We start from the raw sequence: 25,680 nt of genomic DNA, 5'->3' as shown, positions 1-25,680 counted from the left end.
ATGAACCTTCACGTCTTGTCAACATGAGTGGGCAGTCTGAACAGACTCAGAAGGGATGTAGCTTGAAATTCCAGTGGTAAATTAGCTAGCTATGCAACGAATGGACTGGATACTCTGGTCATTATTCATAGATTTTATGCTAAACAGCTTTTTCAAATTAAATCTGGAGTCGTGAAAAGATCAATATCATGCATTTCATACATGCAGGAGGGATCAATTGCAAGTAACGTTACTCGGACTGGACCAGACTATGTAGCTAATTTAGCTAGCCTAGCTAAATTACCGGCGTTAGCAACTACCTGCTTCACCCTGGTAGCGTTAGGCTAGCTAAAATGATAACTGGTGGTTTGTACCTGACGCGATATTAGCGCAACACATTTGTATTTACTCAAGGCGCTTGATAGCATAGCTAGCTAACGTTAAGTGGTACAGAAATAGCCTAAATCAGCTAGCTTCATTTGCTAGCTAAAATGACATGAAGAACATGCCTTGGGATGACTCATCTTTTTCCCGACTGATGTTAAATGCAACTTTGTTGTTAATGTTTCCGTTAGTAAAACATTGAGTAGCTGCATGCATGTAAGTGTGGTATATGCGTGAAGTATCCTTGTCCATGCTTGCCTGTGTATCTAGCTAAGCTAACTAGTTCACGTTAGGTAGGGACCCAAGATGGGTTTTGATTTGTCGTAAAAGAAGATGCTGACGCATGGTATGTATCTCATCCTTTTATGGCTTTTCGGGAATAATATTATCAACAATGGCATTTGTTTGCTGACACTGGCTACATAGGAAACGAAAAGATATGGATCCGCAGTTAAAAGGGAGCATATTCCATTACTAGTGGCTAGTTATCGTTCTCTGTTTTGCCGAGATTGTCTGCATAACTAGCTAATCGATTGCTAGCTGGATGACGAAGACACCCATTCTATGTGGATGAGACATTTAAATTGACGTTATTGCTTGGCTATCTACCTATATGCCATCGCCCCAACAACCCATTTTTTTATCTGGTCAACCATGGCGGTTAGCGGGGTGAGTCTCCTTTCTCAAGCCGGGGACGTGGCTGCTCCGGCCGCTATGTCCTCTTCCAATACGTCAGTGTCCGCCAGTCCCACGCCAGATGCGGACACCCGTGGCTGCGAGAACGGTGCCTTGATGGACTCTTTCGGCATCTTCCTGCAAGGCCTGCTAGCGATGGTGGCCTTCAGTACGCTGATGTGTGAGTACAGCCAGCCAGAAGCACACCCAGGCTGGAAATTTGACTTGTTTGTTCAGTATAGGCTTATTGTTGAAATTGGATAACCTGCTTAGGCTACTTGTTTTGAATTGTCTGTCTGTTTTCAATTGGCAAGAATCACTGGCAGTCATAGCATTCACTGTGTCTCAAAAGACTGGATTGGACGGAGTTACTTTGGACACAAGACATCTATGTTGGCCCATCCCCTTAGTGTGCCTTTTTGGCCATGTAGTTTGTCCTCCCCTTTGATTCAGTGTCAATGTTTCCCTGGTAAAGAGGAACTTCAGTCACATCAGCAAGAGATGAGGAATGTTCAGCTCTTAGAGCAGCAATGATGCCTGATGCAGCTTTCTAAGCAGGAATTGGCTGGGCCTGAGCCTGCATCAGTCACACAGCCCAGCCCACAGCTTACATGCAGGGTGTGTCAGTAGTTACATACACAACACATAACAGAGTAGTATGAGGGAGCCTAAAGTTACAGCACAACCATATGAAAATGCCACTGTAAACATTCGTTTGGGCATCAGACTAGGAAAACAAGCTCCCCTTTTGACAGGTGACACAGACACATACTTTACACACAGGCATGCACGCACACAGTAAAGTACTTAACACACACTAGGAGATTGTTGTCTAGTGGTACCATGGCTGAAACACAAATTGAGGATTAGGGTATGTCCAGTAGATTAATGACCAGTTGAGTCATAAAGCATTGAACCACTTCTCACCCAGCAATCAATCATGTGTAATGGATGTTAGGAGAAAGGGGGGGCATGGAAACAAGATTACTATTGTTGGGAACAGCCAGAGCTTTATTTGTCAGCCATTACGTCACATTGAGAGAATACACACGCTCACACAGGGATTAATTAAAGTGTAGGCCTAGACTTTAAAATAACCCAGTGGCTTGTGCCTCTCGTACACATAGGGGCCTGAACCCCAGAGTAGCAGTCGGGCAGTTTCTTTCATGTAGGCTATTGTGTCTGTAGGGAAAAATGTTTGAACACATTCTCCCAACCTACAGTATCTCATCCCTATTCTTCCATAGCCAGGTTGGTAACCCAGGTGATCATGCTGAAAGATTCAAGTCAATGATATACCAGTCACGTGGTCAGGACAGTGTGATATGTAATATGACCATGCCTGGTGTAACATACTCATAGCACTAGCCGGTCCTCTTGATTACACTGCTAAAGGCACATTTCTTTAAGCTCATAAGAAACAACCCAAGTATTTCCTCTGCTCACAGGCCAAGTGAGATTTGGCTGATAATGATAGGCACAGTAACATGAGCGGGACTACAATTTTAGTACAGTAGTGTGCCACTTCCTCTTTTACCATTCACCCTTCCTCTATAGTCTGACCTTGTGTAAACATGGTATCTCAATAGCTGACTTGTTAAGAGAATGTAGCCTAATGAACATTGTTTGGTTCAGTCTTAAATCTATTAGTTAGGCTATGGTGCCAGGTGTAGCCTAGTTAAAAGGGAACACTGAACTGCATTTCCCATCACACTGGCCAATACTCATAGAAAAAGGCCCCTTACATTTCATGCTGATACAGTGCCTTGCGAAAGTATTCGGCCCCCTTAAACTTTGCGACCTTTTGCCACATTTCAGGCTTCAAACATAAAGATATAAAACTGTATTTTTTTGTGAAGAATCAACAACAAGTGGGACACAATCATGAAGTGGAATGACATTTATTGGATATTTCAAACTTTTTTAACAAATCAAAAACTGAAAAATTGGGCGTGCAAAATTATTCAGCCCCTTTACTTTCAGTGCAGCAAACTCTCTCCAGAAGTTCAATGAGGATCTCTGAATGATCCAATGTTGACCTAAATGACTAATGATGATAAATACAATCCACCTGTGTGTAATCAAGTCTCCGTATAAATGCACCTGCACTGTGATAGTCTCAGAGGTCCGTTAAAAGCGCAGAGAGCATCATGAAGAACAAGGAACACACCAGGCAGGTCCAAGATACTGTTGTGAAGAAGTTTAAAGCCGGATTTGGATACAAAAAGATTTCCCAAGCTTTAAACATCCCAAGGAGCACTGTGCAAGCGATAATATTGAAATGGAAGGAGTATCAGACCATTGCAAATCTACCAAGACCTGGCCGTCCCTCTAAACTTTCAGCTCATACAAGGAGAAGACTGATCAGAGATGCAGCCAAGAGGCCCATGATCACTCTGGATGAACTGCAGAGATCTACAGCTGAGGTGGGAGACTCTGTCCATAGGACAACAATCAGTCGTATTTTGCACAAATCTGGCCTTTATGGAAGAGTGGCAAGAAGAAAGCCATTTCTTAAAGATATCCATAAAAAGTGTCGTTTAAAGTTTGCCACAAGCCACCTGGGAGACACACAACATGTGGAAGAAGGTGCTCTGGTCAGATGAAACCAAAATTGAACTTTTTGGCAACAATGCAAAACGTTATGTTTGGCGTAAAAGCAACACATCTGAACACACCATCCCCACTGTCAAACATGGTGGTGGCAGCATCATGGTTTGGGCCTGCTTTTCTTCAGCAGGGACAGGGAAGATGGTTAAAATTGATGGGAAGATGGATGGAGCCAAATACAGGACCATTCTGGAAGAAAACCTGATGGAGTCTGCAAAAGACCTGAGACTGGGACGGAGATTTGTCTTCCAACAAGACAATGATCCAAAACATAAAGCAAAATCTACAATGGAATGGTTCAAAAATAAACATATCCAGGTGTTAGAATGGCCAAGTCAAAGTCCAGACATGAATCCAATCGAGAATCTGTGGAAAGAACTGAAAACTGCTGTTCACAAATGCTCTCCATCCAACCTCACTGAGCTCGAGCTGTTTTGCAAGGAGGAATGGGAAAAAAGTCAGTCTCTCGATGTGCAAAACTGATAGAGACATACCCCAAGCGACTTACAGCTGTAATCGCAGCAAAAGGTGGCGCTACAAAGTATTAACTTAAGGGGGCTGAATAATTTTGCACGCCCAATTTTTCAGTTTTTGATATGTTAAAAAAGTTTGAAATATCCAATAAATGTCGTTCCACTTCATGATTGTGTCCCACTTGTTGTTGATTCTTCACAAAAAAATACAGTTTTATATCTTTGTTTGAAGCCTGAAATGTGGCAAAAGGTCGCAAAGTTCAAGGGGGCCGAATACTTTCGCAAGGCACTGTATGTTGACCATCATACTAAACTTGATGATGAAAATGTAAAGCCTATTTAAGTTCAGACTTGAGCGGTCCTAAATGAATTTACATGAATAGGCTGATTGAATCTGCTCCTTGACATAATTAGAAGGACAGAGGTACTGATTCATCCCACCGCTGTTTTTTTTGTGTCCGCGTGAGAAAGAGAGCAGCAGTCCTATATGTGACTCTGTCTGTCTCCTGTCCACAGTAAAGCGCTTCAGGGAGCCCAAGCATGAGAGAAGGCCCTGGAGGATCTGGTAAGACAGGAGCCATCTCACACCCACTCCCAACCAGTGTATTCAAGCTAATCCTCTTCAATATTGCTTATGACCTAGTTACAATGTGAATACGGAATTGCAACTAAGATAAGCACAAGACTGGTGCATGTTGTAATGTTATGTTCAGCTTTTGAAGCAACTTGAATGTTCAAAGAGTTTTTAAAATATCCTCCTGTCCTGGCCAACTCTTCCAGGTTCCTTGACACCTCCAAACAAGCCATTGGGATGCTGTTTATTCACTTTGCCAATGTCTATCTGTCTGACCTCACAGAGGAGGACCCCTGTTCACTGTGAGTGTCTGTATATTTGTATGTGTCCGTCAGTCATTGTGTTTGTCTAACTGTGCGTATGACTGTATGTAGGATAGTCTCTTTATAACGTTGTCTACCTCTTCTTCAAAAGTACCTTCCTCACCATCTTAAATAAGCATGCCCCTTTCATAAAAAGTAGAACTTAGAACAGATATAGCCCTTGGTTCACTCCAGACTTGACTGCCCTTGACCAGCGCAAAAACATCCTCTGGCGCACTGCACTAGCTTTGAATAGTTCCCGCGATATGCAACTTTTCGGGGAAGTCAGGAACCAATATACACAGGCAGTTAGGAAAGCAAAGGCTAGCTTTTTCAAACAGAAATTTGCATCCTGCAGCACTAACTCCAAAAATCTTTGGGACACTGTACTAAAGTCCATGGAGAATAAGAGCAGCTGCCCACTGCACTGAGGCTAGGAAACACTGTCTCCACTGATAAATCCACGATAATCGAGAATTTCAATAAGCATTTCTCTACGGCTATCCACACTTTCCACCTGGTTACCCCAACCCTGGCCAACAGCTCTGCTCCCCCCGCAGCTACTGGCCCTAGCCCCCCCCCCCCCCCCCTTTCTCCTTCACCCAAATCCAGACAGCTGCTGTCAGGAAAGAACTGCAGAATCTGGATCCCTACAAATCAGCTGGGCTAGACAATCTGGACCCTCTCTTCCTAAAATTATCTGCCGCCGTTGTCGCAACCCCTATTACTAGTCTGTTCAACCTCTCTTTCGTATCGTCTGAGAGTCTTAAAGATTGGAAAGCGGCCGCGGTCATCCCCCTCTTCAAAGGGGGAGACACTAGATCCAAACTGTTACAGACCTATAGCCATCCTGCCCAGCCTTTCTAAAGTCTTTGAAAGCCAAGTGAACAAACAGATCATCGACCATCTCGAATCCCACCGTACCTTCTCCACTATGCAATCCGGTTTCCGAGCTGGTCACGGGTGCACCTCAACCACTCTCAAGGTCCTAAATGATATCATAACTACCATTGATTAAAAAAACAGTACTGTGCAGACATTTTCATCGACTTGGCCAAGGCTTTCGACTCTGTCAATCACCGTATTCTTATCGGCGGACTCAACAGCCTTGGTTTCTCTAATGACTGCCTCGCCTGGTTTACTAACTACTTCTCAGTGTTCAGTGTGTCAAATCGGAGGGTCTCTATGGGGGTGCCACATGGTTAAATTCTCAGGCCGACTCTTCTCTGTAAACATCAATGATGTCGCTCTTGCTGCGGGTGATTATTTGATCCACCTCTACACAGACGACACCATTCTATATACATCTGGCCCTTCTTTGGACACTGTGTTAACAAACCTCCAAATGAGCTTCAATGCCATACAACACTTTCCGTGGCCTCCAACTGCTCTTAAACGCTAGTAAAACCAAATGCATGCTCTTCAACCAATCGCTACCCGCCCGCCCGCCTAGCATCACTACTCTGGACGGTTCTGACTTAGAATATGTGGACGACTATAAATACCTAGGTATTGTCATTTACAAATAGCCTCCAACACTCTACTCAGAAAATTGGATGCAGTCTATCACAGTGCCATCCGTTTTGTCACCAAAGCCCCATATACTACCCACCGTTGCGACATGAATGCTCTCGTTGGCTGGTCCTCGCTACATATTCGTTGCCAAACCCACTGGCTCCAGGTCATCAAAGTCTTTGCTAGGTAAAGCCCCACCTTATCTCAGCTCACTGTTCACCATAGCAACACCCACCTGTAGCACATGCTCCAGCAGGTATATTTCACTGGACATCCCCAAAGTCAACACCTGCTTTGACCACCTTTCCTTTCAGTTCTCTGCTGCCAATGACTGGAACAAATTGCAAAAATCACTGAAGTTGGAGACTTATATCTCCCTCACTAACTTCAAGCATCGGCTGTCAGAGCAGCTTACCGATTGCTGCAGCTATACACAGCCCATCTGTAAATAGCCCGTCCAACTACCTACCTCATCCCCATATTTAATTGTAGTTTTTTTTCTACTCTTTTGCACACCAGTATTTCTACTTGCACATCCTCATCTACACATCTAGCACTCCAGTGTAAATGTATAAATTGTAATTACTTCGCCACTATGGCCTATTTATTGCCATACCGCCTTACTTAATTTGCACACACTGTATACAGATTTTCTATTGGGTTATTGACTGTACGTTTGTTTATCCCATGTGTAACCCATGTGTAACTCTGTTTTTGTCGCACTGCTTTGCTTTATCTTGGCCAGGTTGCAGTTGTAAATGACAACTGGCCTATCTGGTTAAATAAAGGTGAAATAAAAAAAGGAAATAAAAATACCTCAACCTTGAAGTGGATAATGTCTCATCTCTCTTCCTCAGTTACCTTATAAACTTCCTCCTGGATGCGTCTCTGGGCATGCTGCTTATCTATGCCGGGGTGAGGACTGTCAGTGCCATTGTAGAGTGGAGGCAGTGGGATGCTCTACGCTTCGGAGAATACGGTGAGGATCAGGAGAGTGTGTGTGTGTTTGTTGGTGTGGATGAGATCCTTTCACCCTGTAGTACACATGATGTCCAGAAGAGGGCAGAGGCTACCTCGTGCACTGCAGTGCTGCAATGTCATCCAGATCAAACAGTGGACCACTGTTAAACTCTGCCTCAGTTGAACAAGTTATGTTTGCTACAATGAACTTTCCCTGGTTCTTTGATTTAAAGACACAATATGTAGTTGAAACAATTACAAAGCAGTCACCCTGCTTCTGTTTTGGTAAAAGGCTGAGATGGGCCTGGAGAAATGTAACCACTCAACAAATATTCAGAGAAGTTGGGACATTTTTGCCGGTCCTCACTTGTAAAATACTATTTTGGGGTTTGGGTTAGAATTAGGTTTAGAGTTAGGGGTTAGGGAAAACAGTATTTGGAGTGGGGTTCAATTGTTGTTCCCAAAAAAGTTCTCACAAGTATAGAAAGAGGTGTGTGTGTGTGTGTGTGTGTGTGTGTGTGTGTGTGTGTGTGTGTGTGTGTGTGTGTGTGTGTGTGTGTGTGTGTGTGTGTGTAGGAGAGCCGGTGCAGTGCACTGCGTGGGCGGGCCAGTGTGCTCTCTACATCCTCATCATGATGTTTGAGAAGGTCCTCATCATCCTGGTCCTACTCATCCCCCAGTGGAAGAAGGTGAGTAGGGGGGGCATATTGGGTAGGGGGTCCTGACCTATGACCATTTCAGTTCAGACCATTTCGTATCAGTTCAGTTATATTATCCCTGTGGGAAGTGTATGAATTCTAACAGTAAAGTAAACTTTGTCTGTTGTTTTAACTTAGTTGTGTTAATGTTTGTATTTCCTGTCTTGTTTGTTGTACTCATTCGTGTGTCTGTGTATCACAGCTGGCTCTCCTGAACCCCATAAACAATCCTCAGTTGGAGCTGGCCATCGTCATGCTCATCGTCCCATTCTTCGTTAATGTAAGTTAAGTGTGCAGTGCCTCCGTGAGGCAGGGCTCTATGAAGAACATGGTATCATATGGTATTACTTCATAGGTTGTTGTTTGCGACAACTATGTGTATTTGATGTTATTTTTGTTGACAGATTTTAGCCAGTTAGGCTTGTGGTGTGTGTGATCAAACTGTCTCAGTCATGTGTGTCTGGTGTTGTACTTGCTCAATGGGCTGTGTACCATATGTTGTCCTCAGGCCCTGATGTTTTGGGTGGTAGATAACTTCCTGATGAAGAAGGGGAGGACAAAAGCCAAGTTGGAGGAGCGGGAGGTGGGGGAGGATGTGCGGGGCAACCGTAAGGTGCGCTACAGACGGGCACTCTCCCACGACGACTCGGAGTCTGAGGTAAGACCTGGACCCCACCACTAACACAGGGCCATTTATAAAGTCATGGACAAAAAAATGGTAAAAACACAATCATACATTCATTACACACACAAGCTGGTTTTGGAAAGAGCTCGGGAATATAGACTAAAGTCCTTGATTTGATTCTGAGCCTCGTCCACCTCTCCTCCTTAACCCCAAATTCCCTCTCCTTGCAAACCCTGTGTGGCCTCTCGCTCTCCTCCATTGCCTCAGGCTGGTGTAGCCACTGTGCTAAGCTACATCCTCCCTGAACTCCACTAGCTGTGTTGTCAAACCCTGTGTGGCCTCTCGGTCTCCTCCATTGCCTCAGGCTGATGTAGCCACTGTGCTAAGCTACATCCTCCCTGAACTCCACTGGCTGTGTAGACAAACCCTGCCCAGCACCAGCAGGAGCCTCTCTCTGGGCTGTAAATCATTCCACCTGGTGCCCATGGTCAGTCACTTTACAGGCCTGTAATCTCCTCCACAGACCAGAGACAACCACCACACTCACAAACATTCATACATTAAGTAATTTAACAGTCTGCCTCGAGCAGGGGGAATTCTTATGAATCAGAAACTGTAAAAACAAACTGTTCATCCGTTAGTAGTTTTTTTCGAGTCCAGAGTTGTTGCTTTGGTATCAAAGGTTGAGCTTATTGTGAAACCTAGGCGATTGGTTTCTTCAGTAACAAGAGGGTAACTCATGACTCAGCCATAACACTTAGAGAATTTTTATTTAACCTTTATTTAACTAGGCAAGGATTACCGACACCAACATTCCCTCTTATTGAGGCAAATTTGCTTACGTCTGTAATATTAGGTGATTAGGCTACACAACTTTCCTGCATATTTTTTGGTTCCAAAACAATTATTTGTTTAGCATTTAATATGCATTTGCATGCTTCCTGCAATGAAAATATCTACCCTGTCCCTGTTTTTGGTTTCCAGCGCACACTCCCTCTCCCCCTTTCCACCCAGATTGAAGGGAGAGATGCATCCTGATAAGCACAAGCATACGACTGTTGAGAAACAATTTTAAATGTAATTACGGGGGGGGGTTAAACACTTACTGTTAGGGTTAGTGGACCTATTAAGCCCACTTATCTTTGGATATAGATATTTTTCTTAAACAAATTCTGCTGTTTTAACCAATTCATCTGGTTGTTATATCCAATTCATCTGGTTGTTATATCCAATTCATCTGGTTGTTATATCCAATTCATCTGGTTGTTTTAACCAATTCATCTGGTTGTTATATCCAATTCATCTGGTTGTTATATCCAATTCATCTGGTTGTTATATCCAATTCATCTGGTTGTTATATCCAATTCATCTGGTTGTTATATCCAATTCATCTGGTTGTTATATCCAATTCATCTGGTTGTTATATCCAATTCATCTGGTTGTTATATCCAATTCATCTGGTTGTTATATCCAATTCATCTGGTTGTTATATCCAATTCATCTGGTTGTTTTAACCAATTCATCTGGTTGTTATATCCAATTCATTTTGTTGTTTTAACCAATTCATCTGGTTGTTATATCCAATTCATCTGGTTGTTATATCCAATTCATCTGGTTGTTATAACCAATTCATCTGGTTGTTATATCCATACGTTTTTTTTTCTTCTTCCAAGCCAATCAAATGTTATTGACAGTTATGTGTAAGTTCCCACTAGTAGCCAATTTCAAAGTTGCAAAAGGTGTGGACTAACATTGAATTCTTACGTACAGGCCTTTCCCAACGATACAGAGAGAAACAACATTTAGAAATGATAAAATAGTCAAACACATAATAATACATGTTGTCTTAGGTCTCTCTTTATGTAGTGTTGTCTCTTGTCGTGATGTGTGTTTGTCCTATATTGTTATCTAATTATTATTATTTTATCCCAGCCCCCTCAGGAGGCCTTTTGCCTTTTTGGTAGGCCGTCATTGTAAATAAGAATTTGTTCTTAACTGACTTGCCTATTTAAATAAATAAACACAATTAGTAACAATTTATACAAGGGGTTCCACTGCCGAGGTAATTGAGGGATATATGTACATATAACTAGGAATAAAGTGACCAATTAGTAAACCGCAGCAGCATGTGATCAGTCCAAAAAAGTTGGTCCAGGTATCTATGTGTTTAACTATTCAGTTCTACTAAGCTAACATGGATTTTTTTTTAGATAGTAATACCACGGATCATTTAGCTATTTAAAATTTGAGGACCCCTTTAGGTACTAGTCAAGTTTGGACACACCTACTCATTCAAGGGTCTTTCTTTCTTTTGACTATTTTCTACATTAGACTAATAGTGCAGACATGAACTATGAAATAACACATGGAATCATGTAGTAACCAAAAAAAGTGTTAAAGAAATCTAAATATATTTGAGATTCTTCAAAGTAGTCACCCTTTGCCTTGATGACAGCTTTGCACACTCTTGGCATTCTCTCAACCAACTTCACCTGGAATGCTTTTCCAACGGTCTTGAAGGAGTTCCCACATATGCTGAGCACTTGTTGGCTGCTTTTCCTTCACTATGCGGTCCAACTCATCCCTAACCATCTAAATTGGGTTGAGGTCGGATGATTGTGGAGGACAGGTCATCTGATGCAGCATTCCATCACTTTAATTCTTGGTCAAATAGCCCTCATTGTCCTGTTGGAGGGAAAAAAATGATAGTCCCACTAAGCGCATACCAGATGGGATGGCGTATCGCTGCTTAATGCTGTGGTAGCCATGCTGGTTAAGTGTGCCTTGAATTCTAAATAAATCACAGACAGTGTAATCAGCATACCACCATCACACTTCCTCCTCCATGCTTCATGGTGGGAACCACACATGTGGAGATCATCCGTTCACTTACTCTGCGTCTCACAAAGACATGGCGGTTGGAAGCAAAAAATCTCAAATATGGACTCATCAGACCAAAGGACAGATTTCTACCGGTCTAATGTCCATTGCTCGTGTTTCTTGGCCTAAGGAAGTCTCCTCTTATTGGTGTCCTATAGTAGTGGTTTCTTTTCAGCAATTCGACCATGAAGGCCTGACTCACACAGTCTCCTCTGAACAGTTGATGTTGAGTTGTCTGTTACTGAAACTCTGTGAAGCATTTATTTGGGCTGCAATCTGCATTGACTGACTCATGTCTTAAAATAATGATGGACTGTCGTTTCTCTTTGCTTATTTGAACTGTTCTTGACATAATATGGACTTGGTCTTTTACCAAATGGGGCTATCTTGTGTATACCAACCCTACCTTGTCACAATACAACTGATTGGCTCAAAAGAAGGAAAGGAATTCCACAAATTTTAACAAGGGACACCTGTTAATTTTAAATGTATTCTAGTTGACTACCTCATGAAGCTGGTTAAGAGAATGCAAAGGTTGGCTAAATATTTTATTTGTTTAACACTTCTTGGTTACTACATAATTCCATGTGTTATTTCATAGTTGTTATTCTACAATGTAGAAAATAATACAAATAAATAAATACCCCTGGACTGAGTAGGTATTTTCAAACTTTTGACTGGTACTATGTATGTATGTATATATTAGTTGTATTTATTGTTATCAAGAAAAATGGGTCAATTTATATTATTACTTTTTGTCTATCACCCAGCTCTAATAGCACTCGACATTGTTGAGTGACTAAAGTCGCTCTGGATAATAGCATCTGCTAAATAACTTGAATGTATGTATAGCGGTGAGGGCATCGAATCCTTACTTCTAGACCACCAGGGAGCTGTATCTAATATTAGGAATGCATGTCCTATGGAATTACCGTCACATAGACTTTGTGGCACTACACACGACTGGCCGTGGCATGTGTGATGGGGAGTAGTTTCTCATAGACATATGGATGTAGTGTAGCAGACTGCCACCACATTGCGCATTTCCTCAAATCAGAAGAACCATCTGCAATCCACCAGTGTGGCCCAAACCCACTATTAAATGAACCTCCTGTACACAGAGCATATATAGCTTTAGTAATCTGCCTCAAGCTAAAAAAAAAAAAAATGAACAGTGTCTACATAGACATTAAGAGCAGTGATTTTATAGGTGGTGGGAAATAGCAGGCTTGTTTTATAGTGATGAGTTGGACCTAGTTGTTGAAGTTACAGATGCTGACATATTGGTTATGCTGTAAACAACCCTCTATACTACACCCAGATGCTTTGACATGTGTTCCTTCCACTTTCACACCTCCCTGGTGGTCTAGTGGTTAGGATTCGGCGCTCTCACCGCCGCGGCCCGGGTTCGATTCCCGGTCAGGGAACAAGCTTTTTGGAAAGAATGCCCGTCAACACAAGTCAGCACAACTTTTTATTTACACTCTTGAGTACTTCTCATTTTACCTGTGCATTCAGAATGTATTCAGACCCCTTGACTTTTTCCATATTTTGTGTACAGCCTTATTCTACAATGGATTAAATAGATGTTTCCCTCATCAATCCACACAATGCCCTTATATAGGCAGGTGTGTGCCTTTCCAAATCATGTTCGATCTATTGAATTTACCACAGGTGGACTCCAATCAAGTTGTAGAAACATCAAGGATGATCAATGGAAACAGGATGCACCTGAGCTCAATTTCGAGTCTCATAGCAAAGGGGCTGGATACTTACCTAAATAAGGTATTTCGGGTTTTATTTTTAAGACATTTGCAACAACTTCTAAACCTGTTTTCACTTTCATTTTGGGGTATTGATTGTAGTTTGAGGAGGGACAAAAACCAATTTTAATACATTTTAGATTAAGGCTGTAATGTAACAAAGAAGAGGTCTGAATGCATTCTCAATGCACTGTATGCATGTGTATTTTAAGATCTGAATGAACGGGTAAAAGGAGAGGTACTCTAGTGTAAATAAAAAATGATTGTGGTGACTGGGCTACGGTTGTCGGGCCTTCTTGAAAAGAATAAAACGTGTGTTCCCTGACCGGGAATCGAACCCGGGCCGCGGCGGTGAGAGCGCCGAATCCTAACCACTAGACCACCAGGGAGCTCTGTGTGGAGCCTGAATTTATGCCAGATGGAATGCGTGACAAAAGGGAGGCGCCTCTCCAAAAGGTGTAATTTACCAGACTGCCACCAGGGTGAGCACTTTTTTACCCTAAGCAATCAGCCTCTACCCCCATCTTTCCACCCCTCTGAGACAGATGGATGAAGAATGATGCGTTTCTTCTGACATGGGAGATTTGCTGGCTGCTGTGAGCATTTTAAACTCTGGGATTCAACTCACTTGACCCATATCGCAGTGTTCTTTGAATATCAGCCATCCAGGCAGTGTGACTTCCTTTGGTCTCATTTCCAATCTCTCTCTTTACCTCTCTCAGATCCTGTTCTCGGCTGACGATGAGATGGACGACTCGGAGGAGGAGGATGTGCGCCGGCTCACCGGCCTCAAAACGGTCAAGAAAAAGAAGCACCGTATGGGGATCCCTGTTTAACCTGGGCCTACCCAGGCTGACTTGGTCTAACCCACTCCTGTGTCCACTCGCCTCACTTCACGTCCCCACTCTCTCCCTCTCCAGGCCCCGCTGGAGCCTCCTGGGAACATATCGTCTAGATTCCTCTAACAGCAGGCTAGCATTGGTCTCTTTGTGAGTAGGGCGCCTCTGTAGGGAGGTGGGATCATGGAGGACTGCAGATCATGGGGACTATTGGACTGCCTTTACGACACATTTGCATGGGACTCCTGCAGCCTCTACACTGGGAATAGAAACACTCTGGAAAGTATTTTGCTGCAGCTAACCACGTCTGAGATTCCACCATAGATCTATCACTTATGGTGGTGACACTCATTGAAGAAATGAATTGTTATGATTGTGGAAAACTGTTAACACTGGTGTATTATAGGAACGTTTGGGACTGGTTGAGTGGGTGACGCAGTATAATTGCTAGCACCCCTTTTACGGTGGTTCCACACGGACTCTTAAGAGGCCACGGATAATATTAACTGCATCAGGTTAAGCTGTGAATGGTTGTTACTTTTTCTGTGGTTTAACAGATGACCCCTGTTGGATATAGAGGGAGAGAACAGGCACCTGGGATTGCACTCGGTATTTCCCTTGCCTTCAAGCAAACCTCTGTCATTTTAACATTTTAATACATTTGATACTTATCTTCCGAATCTAAAAGTGATTGTATTCCTCATTTAGTTTCCGTATATAAAATGTATGTCTCTTCCTCAGCTAGGCTGACTGCAATGGCCTGTTATAAGAGTTGGTGGAGGTGTGCGTCTGTCTGTGTGAACTTCTCATTCATGCATGTGCGGGAAGTTTAGGATGATGCTCCTATGGAGGCTTTGCTCTGTAAACATGCAGTGTTTTATAATAACACTCACATTTCTAACTCCTAAGCCTATATCATGACTGCAGAGGGAGGACGGGTAAGGACAGTGCAGCTTGGCTGTGTGTGTCTCAACCATGAACCACCCAACCTTAACCTAAGGGACTGAGACCCCTATCCCACTGACGGTACAGCCAGGCTTTTAGGTCTGCAGGCCTGGATCGGGCCCTTCTCTCCCTGTGTGTGTGTGTGTGTGTATATGACTTAGCTAGGATCTCTTCTGTTACCTCTTTATTCCTAGTCTTTGGTGTGTCCTGTTTATTTTTTTACAGTAAGTTATTTTGGACTAAAACCACGAGACTGAACCTACACCATGTGTTCTTAATTCAGAGACGGAATAGATATGGGACCTGAGGGTGTGTCCTCACAGCCAATGTTCAAACTCTCTGCTCTTGCCCCCATCACTGGTCTAAGGATGTTCTTTGTTTGTTTTGTATTTTTGTATTTGTTTTGTTCATTCCTTGTTTTCGACAATGTGCCTGTGTGAATTTACCCTGTTTGTGCATGTTCATCTTGTGCCTCAGATCTTCAGACTTGCAGTAGCATTCAGTTGGTTTGGCTCAGATGTTGAGAACTTGACAGAAGCACAGACCTCTAGACTGGGAGTGACTTTTGGGCCGGTGTACAACCTACAGTACAGTGGAGAGCAGTGCGGGTATGTTTGTATGTTTGTGTGTGTAGTGTTGTAGTACTCGAGACTGGTCTCGAGACCACATATTGAGTGTCTTGGTGTCAGATACATTTGTACTCTGTCTTGACTCGGTCTAGAACAGTGACGACTCGTAATTTCTTCCCGATACCAGCAGAGTAAAAGTAAAACATAATTATCAACTTCCATTCAGTCAGTACATTAAACCACTTCGCCAGGCCAAATATACAGTGTATTCAGACCCCTTGACTTTTTCCACATTTTGTTACGCTACAGCCTTATTTTAAATCCTCAATCTACACACACTACCCCATAATGACAAATCAGAAATATATTTTTTTGACATTTTTGCAAATTTATACTGAATAAAAACTGAAATAACTTTTGAGGTAAGTACTCAGACCCTTTCCTATGATATTCTAAATTTAGCTCAGGTGCATCCTGTTTCCATTGATCATCCTTGAGATGTTTCTATGACTTGATTCGAGTCCACCTGTGGTAAATTAAATTGATTGGACATGATTTAGAAAGGCACACACCTGTCTATATAAGGTCCCACAGTTGATAGTGCATGTGAGAGCAAAACCAAGCCATGATGTTCAAGGAATTGTCCGTAGAGTTCCGAGACAGGATAGTGTCGAGGCACAAATCTGGGGAAGGGTACCAAAAAAATGTCTGCCGCATTGAAGGTCCCCAAGAACACTGTGACCTCCATCATTCTTAAATGGAAGAAGTTTGGAACCACCAAGACTCTTCCTAGAGCTGGCTGCCTGGCCAAACAGCAATCAGGGGAGAAGGGCCTTGGTCAGGGAGGTGACCAAGAACCCGACGGTCACTCTGACAGAGCTCCAGAGTCCCTCTGTGGAGATGGGAGAACCTTCCAGAAGGACAACCATCTCTGCAGCACTCCACCAATCAGGCCTTTTTGGTAGTGGCCAGAAGGAAGCCATTCCTCAGTAAAAGGCACATGACAGCCTGCTTGATGTTTGCTAAAATGCACCTAAATGACTCTGACACGCGAAACAAAATTCTCTGATCTGAAACCAAGATTGAACTCTTTGGCCTGAATGCCAAGCGTCACATCTGGAGGAAACCTGGCACCATACCCAAGAAGACTCGAGGCTGTAATCGCTGCCAAAGGTGCTTCAACAAAGTACTGAGTTAAGGGTCTGAATACTTATGTAAATTATATATTTATTTATTTAAAATAAATTTGCAAAATGTCTAAATTTGTTTTTGCTTAATATGAAAATAGTCAAGGGGTCTGAATACTTTCCAAATGCGCTCTATACACTTTCTTAACATTATCTCAACAGCCTTTATCTATTATAGACGTTTGAGCAGTGGCGAACCTATGTTCGTTCAGTGTGTAACATGTTTGTGATTCTGAAAGGACAGCAAGCGTAATACCAGCGCACTCATGTAGGAGAGTGCACTATTTGTAAAACACAAAGGGCCGGTAGTGGAGGGTATACGCAGGTACAAGCCATATCCCACTTCCCGCTTATACTCAACAACTTAATCCCTACTGATGAGTATCAGTGTTGTGGAGGTATAAGACTTATCAATGATGTAGTACAATAGAGAAATGATGCACTAAGCCACCTACACAATCGCAAACCCTGTGAAATACACTGCTCAAAAAAATAAAGGGAACACTTAAAACAACACAACACAATGTAACTCCAAGCCAATCACACTTCTGTGAAATCAAACTGTCCACTTAGGAAGCAACACTGACAATACATTTCACGTGATGTTGTGTAAATGGAATAGACAACAGGTGGAAATTATAGGCAATTAGCAAGACACTCCCAATAAAGGAGTGGTTCTGCAGGTGGGGACCACAGACCACTTCTCAGTTCCTATGCTTCCTGGCTGATGTTTTGGTCACTTTTGAATGCTGGCGGTACTTTCACTCTAGTGGTAGCATGAGACTGAGTCTACAACCCACACAAGTGGCTCAGGTAGTGCAGCTCATCCAGGATGGCACATCAATGCGAGCTGTGGCAAGAAGGTTTGCTGTGTCTGTCAGCGTAGTGTCCAGAGCATGGAGGCGCTACCAGGAGACAGGCCAGTACATCAGGAGACGTAGAGGAGGCCGTAGGAGGGCAACAACCCAGCAGCAGGACCGCTACCTCCGCCTTTGTGCAAGGAGGAGCAGATGGAGCACTGCCAGAGCCCTGCAAAATGAAGGCATTGATGCTATGGACTGGCCCGCCTGTTCCCCAGACCTGAATCCAATTGAGCACATCTGGGACATCATGTCTCGCTCTATCCACCAATGCCATGTTGCACCACAGACTGTCCAGGAGTTGGCGGATACTTTAGTCCAGGTCTGGGAGGAGATCCCTCAGGAGACTATCCGCCACCTCATCAAGAGCATGCCCGTGCGTTGTAGGGAGGTCACACAGGCACGTGGAGGCCCCACACACTAATGAGCCTCATTTTGACTTGCTTTAGGACATTACATCAAAGTTGGATCAGCCTGTAGTGTGGTTTTCCACTTTAATTTGGAGTGTGACTCCAAATCCAGACCTCCATGGGTTGATAAATTTGATTTCCGTTGATAATTTTTGTGTGATTTTGTTGTCAGCACATTCAACTATGTAAAGAAAAAAGTACTTAATAAGAATATTTCATTCATTCAGATCTAGGATGTGTTATTTTAGTGTTCCCTTTATTTTTTTGAGCAGTGTATTTTTAAACCTGCATATTTTGCACACAAAAAATCCAGGCTAGCAGGCAATATTAACTAGGTGAAATTGTCACTTCTCTTGCGTTCATTGCACGTAGAGTCAGTGTATATGCAACAGTTTGGGCCGCCCTTTTGCCAGAATTTTACGTAATTATGACATAACATTGAAGGTTGTGCAATGTAACAGCAATATTTAGACTGATGGATGCCACCCGTTAGATAAAATACGGAACGGTTCCGTATTTCACTGTAATAATAAACGTCTTGTTTTCGAGATGATAGTTTCCGGATTCGACCATATTAATGACCTAAGACTCGTATTTCTGTGTGTTATTATGTTATAATTAAGTCTATGATTTGATAGAGCAGTCTGACTGAGTGGTGGTAGGCACCAGCAGGCTTGTAAGCATTCAGTCAAACAGCACTTTCGTGCATTTTGCCAGCAGCTCGTCGCTGTGCTTCAAGCATTGAGCTGTTTATGACTTCAATCCTATCAACTCCCGAGATTAGGCTGGTGTTGACATTTTTGCCGAAATCCAGTTTTTTGTGGGTTTTTTTGTGGTTTTTGGCGAATGCGTAATAATGATTTAAAGTCGCGCTGTTGCAACTGACTGTAAACACACAGTCCAGTTCAAAGTGAATGATTGCAGGCACGTGTTTCAAATGACTTGTTTGTATGAAGGTCTACTATAGCTCTGATTAGCTATAGCGGTCCGTTCCGTGTCGTCTCCGGTCCTGGACAAGACCAATGTTTTTATTCGTTTTTTTTGTACAGTGTCTATTAATTGCCCAAACGCTCGGCCGCTTTCCCACTCTCTATTTTCACAAATCCCTTAGAATACTTAATTCCAAAACATTCTAAGAATTTAGGAAACCATGAAAATGACCATATCTAATTTGTCACTTGTCAGAATAATTTTTTAAAGTGTCATTCTTCCTGGGGGTGTATATGAACAGATTTCATGTTCCACACAAATAAGTTATTTCCGTGCTTCTTTCTACATCTGCATTGCTTGCGTTTTGGGGTTTTAGGCTGAGTTTCTGTACAGCACTTTGTGACATCTGCTGATGTAAAAAAAGGGCGTTATAAATACATTTGATTGATTGATGGCTAACAGCAAGCACGCTGCAATAGAAAAGTTCCACTCACCAGATGATGATCATTTGAAACTTCTTGTTGAAAGTTATTCTTTAAATGGGAGAAGCTAACAAATTAGCAACAACATCCTCTTTGATAACACCTGCTGCAGCCCTGTAAACTGTTAACCCTTTCCATCCAACAAAAACTGATGATTAAATCAGAACATCATTTTAAAATAGTATAATTTATAATTATTTTATAAATCCTTAGCCCTTTCCTTAGCCAATTGTTCCCCAGTGTGTTTGGGTTAGTAATAACTTGTAGAGTGGCTCTATTTGCCCTCAGCATGCATTTATTCACTATTATGAATATCTAAAATATTCATATGTTATTCTGAAATATGAACACAGAAATACTGGACATTTTTAACTCCTATGGTGGTGATTTGACAATAACATTCATGGTCTTGAATTGGACTCGCATTTTTCTGGTCTTGACTTTGTCGTCGTCGTCCCCCTTCCTCAGGTCTAGGTTTTGAATCGGTCTCGCTTTAGGTGACCAGGAACACAACACCGAGTGTCTGTCTTAAGGAGTGGTGATACAGTAAATGTGGTGATGATGAACTGTTTGAGTAGGATGTTGGCTGAGGCAAAGGAATAACTGACTGTGGGGTTTGGTAAACGGTGGTGCAGGTTGTCCTCCGTTCAACAGAGGGATTTTATTGTAAAAACTCAAATGACTGGCAAATGATCGACTTACATTACCATTAAAAATGATTTTACAATAAAGTTTGTAAAACACTGAAATAACAGATTTTGTCTCTGAACAAAGAGCGCTTTCTGTAGGGTTTAAAAAACATGTGTTCCCTGACCGGGAATCGAACCCGGGCCGCGGCGGTGAGAGCGCCGAATCCTAACCACTAGACCACCAGGGAGCTGCCAGAGCATAGAATGATTTGTAGTAATAAGTCTCTTGGAATGGAGGGGGTGGACAATGAGAGTTATAAGACAGGGGAAGGAGTCTCTGAGATCATAGGTCTTCATAAAACTCTAGACTGCCAACAGGGTACACATTTTCACAGTGACAGTGGGCCCTCAGTAAACAGTAACAGGTGCAGAGAGACGTACACCACTGAGTGAGGACCTATTTCTTCCCATAGAGTAGACTGACTCCGAGAGTAATGTCTCAGTACCCACAAATAGACCCCTCACTACACACAGACTTTTCTAGCATTTTAAAATGACTCAAACTATTATTGACACACAAGCCTGGCTCTCAAAAACTTTTTGCATTCTGTCCTGACTCGCTTGCCATTTGACTGCACACAGACGTATGTTGACAGGCAAGCGTTGGCTTTTCTCCCAAACAGAAAGGTTGACTCACTAGTCTCCCTGTGATATGTATGGTCTTGCCTCCTCTCGGAGTCCAGTCGAAATTGTATGACCAAGTGTTGTCTGCAAAATCTCTACACCTTTTAGGTAATCAATTCAGAAAAGTACTTTTGACCTCAGGTTTAATGTGATGGAAGAAGAACTCTGCCTGTAGACTAGCGTTTAGAGAGTAACCGAAAGGTCGCTGGTTTGAATAGTTGAGCTGACAATGAGTGAAAAATATGCCAATGTGCCATTGAGCATGGCACTTAACCCTAATTTGCTCCAGGGGTACCATACTATGACTGACCCTGTAAAACACATTTTACTGCACCAGTCTGGTGTATGTGACGACAAAAACGTTATTTTATTTTTTATTGTGCAGTTGGGTGTAGGCCTGTTACTTTATGTCATGTTGAATTTATCTAATGTGTTCTGCCAGTTGAGCTGAAGTGCATTCAATGAGGCCCAAAAGGACTGGAAACAAACCCAGGCCACAGTGGTGAGAGTGCTGAATCCTGACTACTAGGGATTAGCGTGGCTTCCCATAGTTATTTATGTTCCTTGGAATCACTCCCAGCAGAATGTTGTGGGGAAAGGGCTATTTGTTGTCTCGTTCCCTCAGCTGTTCGCTGAAACCACATCGTAAACGAAGGAAGACCCGTTCCAGCTGCACAATCACTCACGTCAGGCCTAATAATACACCCTGATAATGGTCATAGAGCGAGAGAGGAATAGAAAGAGGGTGGGGGTCCACTGACTCACTCCCAGGGTCAATAAGAGAGAAGAGCCCCCTGAGGATCTCGGGGTATAAATATAATGGACTGGACAGAGAGGATCAGTCCAGACACACCGCACACAGCTCCACTGACCAGAACTCTGGGATTAAGACACAACCCACACACCATGTCTCAGGTAAGCCAACTTCCCTGTATCCTACTGTACTGACCTACTGTATTAACTACTTGTTACCGTTTTTGATGATAGCCACATTTCCATATTATTTCCTATGTTAAGGATCCCACAATGTTTTACTTTTAGAATAGAAAGATTGAGACAAGTCAGAGGGAGCGTTGTAGGATCAGGGAAAGGTGTGAGATTTTGTCCTGTCTTTAACCTCCATTCTCTCTCCTGCCCTCCATAGCCCGTTGAGGTGAAGAAGAAGAAGCGTCCTGTGATGAAGGAGGAGGACTTGAAAGGAGCCCGCAGCAAACTGGGGCTAAAGGGCGAGCCCAAGAGTAAGACCTATGAGGTCATGGTAGAGTGTGGTGAGTAGGAGCTTTACCACTCCACAGTGTGTCATCGGAACAGCGTTTTACACACTGGCATTATTGGAAGTTTCCATTCTGGCTCTACAGACTCAGTACCTATAGTACTGTCGCTTGCATAACATTTATTTATATTTGTGTGTCAAATATAAGTAATTAATCACTTTCACTAGTTGTAGACACTAGTGTAGGGAACATATCAGGGGGAGGAAAGTTACACAGTCAAGTGAGACGTGAGCTCGGTTATACTTTTTAGAATGTTATCTCTGAACTCTGGCATGTATTTGGCCCGAGCCCTGCTCGGATTGAGGTAGGGACAAAGTTTCCACTCCTTCTATAGAGACTGAATCTTGTATAGTCAGTCTGTAAGACCAAGGGTATATATAGTTGGTGGAAAGAACTAGAAAGGAGGATAAAATACAACAACTACAGCACTTCTTCTAAAGATTATAGACACATTTCAGTATATAGATTTGTCAGTGTGTGTGTGTGTGTTGCGTCATGTTTCTGTGGTAGTGCTTGGCACGCCACACTATCTTCGCTCACAGCCTTGTCTCTGTCCATCCACAGAGCGTATGGGAAAGGTGGCTCCCTCAGTGTTCAGTGGGGTGAAGTCTGGAGGAGAGACTGTACTGGAGAAGCCTAAAGCCCCAGGAGCCAGCATCTTTGGCAAGTAGAGCCGTCCAGTGTGGAGTGTTGGCTATCATCACTGCGCTAGAGTCTAGAGGAGAGACGGGACAGACGCATCAATGGACAAACGGCAATGAAGAAGCCAAACCTTGCTGTTATTGAATGGTTTGATACCTGTTTTTCCATTTTCAGCACGGAAATAGGCCCATCTCTTTTTGAGCAGGTTGTTCATAGTAGGGTTTGTTCATACTGTATGATGACTGTTTATGATTGATTGAGAATTAAGGGAAATTCCAGCATCATGGATGTGATATTTGCACACACAATGAAAAACAAAATGTCTCACATAGTTGACTGATCAGGTAGAAATGAAAGTGCTATCATGATTGCCTTACGCAGCAATGCTGACTGATCATGTTATGATCATGCCATTGATCATGTTATGACGTGTCTGTAACGGTCACATTCATTACGCTTAGAACGAGTACCTACAGGAAGGAAACCAATTATACATCACATAAGCCCTTGATGAAGTTAGCTTTGCACAGAAAGTTTGTAAAATCATACTCAAAACATGTCCACAATAACAACCTTTCCTCAAAAACATTACAGTTGTGACACTGCCTGTCCAAATCAGCATTCTATCTTCACTAGACTGTAGAATTCTATACTATCAATCAAAGGACAAAAATGTGTTTCATTAACCTTCCGGCTTGTCAGAAACAGAGGGACAGATGTTAGTACCAAAACAAGTTCTGTGAGCCATTACCAAAGGCTATGAAATATGGTTGACTGAAAATACTTATTTTGAGACTTTGTAGCCTACTTTGTAGTAACATTAAATTTGGCAAATATAAAGGCCAAATGTAGTCTTTACTTTAAAATACACACATTCAAATAGAATTTTATTGGTCACATATTTTGCAGATGTTATTGGGGGTGTAGCGAAAATATGGTTAATATTTTCTCTAAATATGAAAGTTTAATTAGGAAATAAGCTAGTTTTTCATGTTTGGGTTGACCTTACTATGAAGTTGCTCAAATTGTAAATGCTGAAATATTTGTCTTATGTTTTTATAAACAAATGAATGACTTCCCTGCTTATTAATTCTGTATCCCATTGTTTGGAGTGTTAAAAAATATTGCAGTGTCACCATTACTACACTACAATGTTGTTACTACAAGATTAGCGTCTTAAACACGTGGACAAGGTCATGTAAAAGTAGGGGTGTCAAACATACGGGCCAGATCTGGCTTGAATCTAGACATAGGAGATAGTGAGCGAACTTTGGTCAGCTCTGAGCTCAACTCGGGATAACCGATCCGGTGACATGAAAGTGGCTCACCTTTTAGCCAGGCAAATTTCTACAGGTTAACGTTTATTGTAATGAATCTTACACTGGAGGCAGAACTAAATTATTTCTGCTAGATGGGCCAGCTGCAAAGTCAAAATTGGCTATCATAAAAATGTATGATTAGGCATTAAGGTTATGTGTGTATGAGGTTTACAATCAGGTTTTATGACTGACTCTGTAGAGCTGCCTCCAGCACAAGTTTCATGACATGCCAACCTGCTAAATGTATATGGGAACGAATCCTTCAGAGATAACCTTCCCCAGAGCAGTCTAACTCAGGGCTAACTTCATTTATCATGAAATGTTTGAGCTGTAAGTTAAGGACCAATCAAATTTAGTTCCCTCCAGCAATTGCCGCAAAGAGTGCGCCATCATCCCTTCATTCTCCTGAAACATATTTTGGGGCAGATGACTGATTTTAAGTATTTTATTAATCAAATGTGAGTTTTAAAAAATTATAGTATTGAAATGCAATATGACAGGATGCATTTGAAACTTTTGTATGACTTAATACAATTGTATCGATAGCCATATTACAACTGTGTTGTGATAATTGCATTGTTTGCTCTATAACCTGTTAATTCGTATGCCGTGATATATAGGCCTAAAGGCAGAGACAAGAAAACGGTGGCAAAATAAAACCACACCTTTGTTTTATCACAAAACCGGATAGCAACCTCTGTCCTGTGAAGTCCACAAAGCATATTGCATGTACAGTAACATACATGACCTACAGAGTGGTCAGGCAAGTTAATGTTTGCCTTTAAACAACTATTTGACACTAAACTATTGATTTAGAACCACCAAGAGTTGCCGCAAGTCAAAGAAATATACCTTGACTTTGTTGTCCTTAAGCCATTTTGCCACAACTTTGGAAGTATGCTTGGGGTCATTGTCTATTTGGAAGACCCATTTGCGACCAAGCTTTAACTTCCTGACTGATGTCTTGAGATGTTGCTTCCATATATCCACATAATTTTCCTGCCTCATGATGCCATCTATTTTATGAAGTGCACCAGTCCATCCTGCAGCAAAGCACCCTCATAACATGATGCTGCCACCCCCGTGCTTCACGGTTGGGATGGTGTTCGGCTTGCAAGCCTCCCCCTTTTTCCTCCAAACATAACGATGGTCATTATGGCCATATTTTTGTTTCATCAGACCAGAGGACATTTCTCCAAAAAGTACAATCTTTGTCCCCATGTGCAGTTGCAAACCGTAGTCTGGCTTTTTTATGGTGGTTTTGGAGCAGTGGCTTCTTCCTTGCTGAGCGGCCTTTCAGGTTATGTCGATATATACTTTTGTACCTGTTTCCTCCAACATCTTCACAAGATTGATTTGCACTTTTCGCAGCAAAGTACATTCATCTCTAGGAGACAGAACGCGTCTCCTTCCTGAGCGGTATGACAGCTGCGTGGTCCCATGGTGTTTATACCTGCGTACTATTGTTTGTA

At 42.4% G+C, this 25,680-nt stretch overlaps 2 protein-coding genes and 3 non-coding genes across 5 annotated transcripts; 3 read left to right on the top strand and 2 right to left on the bottom strand.

Moving 5' to 3' along the window:
* The first annotated feature begins 17 nt into the window (after positions 1-17).
* Positions 18-16,210, top strand: LOC139413399 (STIM activating enhance). The gene is made up of 8 exons (XM_071160730.1): positions 18-1,219; positions 4,638-4,686; positions 4,902-4,997; positions 7,370-7,491; positions 8,049-8,161; positions 8,373-8,450; positions 8,679-8,828; positions 14,161-16,210. Exons 1-8 carry the CDS (start codon positions 1,018-1,020, stop codon positions 14,272-14,274), a joined length of 924 nt encoding a protein of 307 aa, XP_071016831.1. The 5' UTR covers positions 18-1,017; the 3' UTR covers positions 14,275-16,210.
* trnae-cuc (transfer RNA glutamic acid (anticodon CUC)) lies at positions 13,031-13,102 on the top strand. Its single transcript has one exon. It is a non-coding gene; the product is annotated as a tRNA-Glu (tRNA).
* Positions 13,756-13,827, bottom strand: trnae-cuc (transfer RNA glutamic acid (anticodon CUC)). The gene has a single exon. It is a non-coding gene; the product is annotated as a tRNA-Glu (tRNA).
* A 4,255-nt stretch (positions 16,211-20,465) lies between the features above and the next one.
* Positions 20,466-20,537, bottom strand: trnae-cuc (transfer RNA glutamic acid (anticodon CUC)). Its single transcript has one exon. It is a non-coding gene; the product is annotated as a tRNA-Glu (tRNA).
* A 1,139-nt stretch (positions 20,538-21,676) lies between these two features.
* Positions 21,677-23,970, top strand: LOC139413400 (musculoskeletal, embryonic nuclear protein 1b). The gene is made up of 3 exons (XM_071160732.1): positions 21,677-21,888; positions 22,118-22,241; positions 22,812-23,970. Exons 1-3 carry the CDS (start codon positions 21,793-21,795, stop codon positions 22,916-22,918), a joined length of 327 nt encoding a protein of 108 aa, XP_071016833.1. The 5' UTR covers positions 21,677-21,792; the 3' UTR covers positions 22,919-23,970.
* Positions 23,971-25,680: the final 1,710 nt, after the last annotated feature.

This window comes from Oncorhynchus clarkii, chromosome 7 (assembly GCF_045791955.1).
Source record: "Oncorhynchus clarkii lewisi isolate Uvic-CL-2024 chromosome 7, UVic_Ocla_1.0, whole genome shotgun sequence".
Classification (NCBI taxonomy): domain Eukaryota; kingdom Metazoa; phylum Chordata; class Actinopteri; order Salmoniformes; family Salmonidae; genus Oncorhynchus; species Oncorhynchus clarkii.
The sequence above is the reverse complement of the archived record's forward strand: the minus strand, read 5'-3'. Positions and strand labels throughout refer to the sequence as shown.

Coding starts and splice junctions, on each gene's coding strand:
- LOC139413399 (XM_071160730.1), top strand. CDS start 1,018: ATGGCGGTTAGCGGGGTGAGTCTCCTTTCTCAAGCCGGGGACGTGGCT. Junction 8,451..8,678: donor TCGTCCCATTCTTCGTTAAT/GTAAGTTAAGTG, acceptor TGTTGTCCTCAG/GCCCTGATGTTTTGGGTGGT. Junction 8,829..14,160: donor ACGACGACTCGGAGTCTGAG/GTAAGACCTGGA, acceptor TACCTCTCTCAG/ATCCTGTTCTCGGCTGACGA.
- LOC139413400 (XM_071160732.1), top strand. CDS start 21,793: ATGGACTGGACAGAGAGGATCAGTCCAGACACACCGCACACAGCTCCA. Junction 21,889..22,117: donor ACCCACACACCATGTCTCAG/GTAAGCCAACTT, acceptor TGCCCTCCATAG/CCCGTTGAGGTGAAGAAGAA. Junction 22,242..22,811: donor TGAGGTCATGGTAGAGTGTG/GTGAGTAGGAGC, acceptor GTCCATCCACAG/AGCGTATGGGAAAGGTGGCT.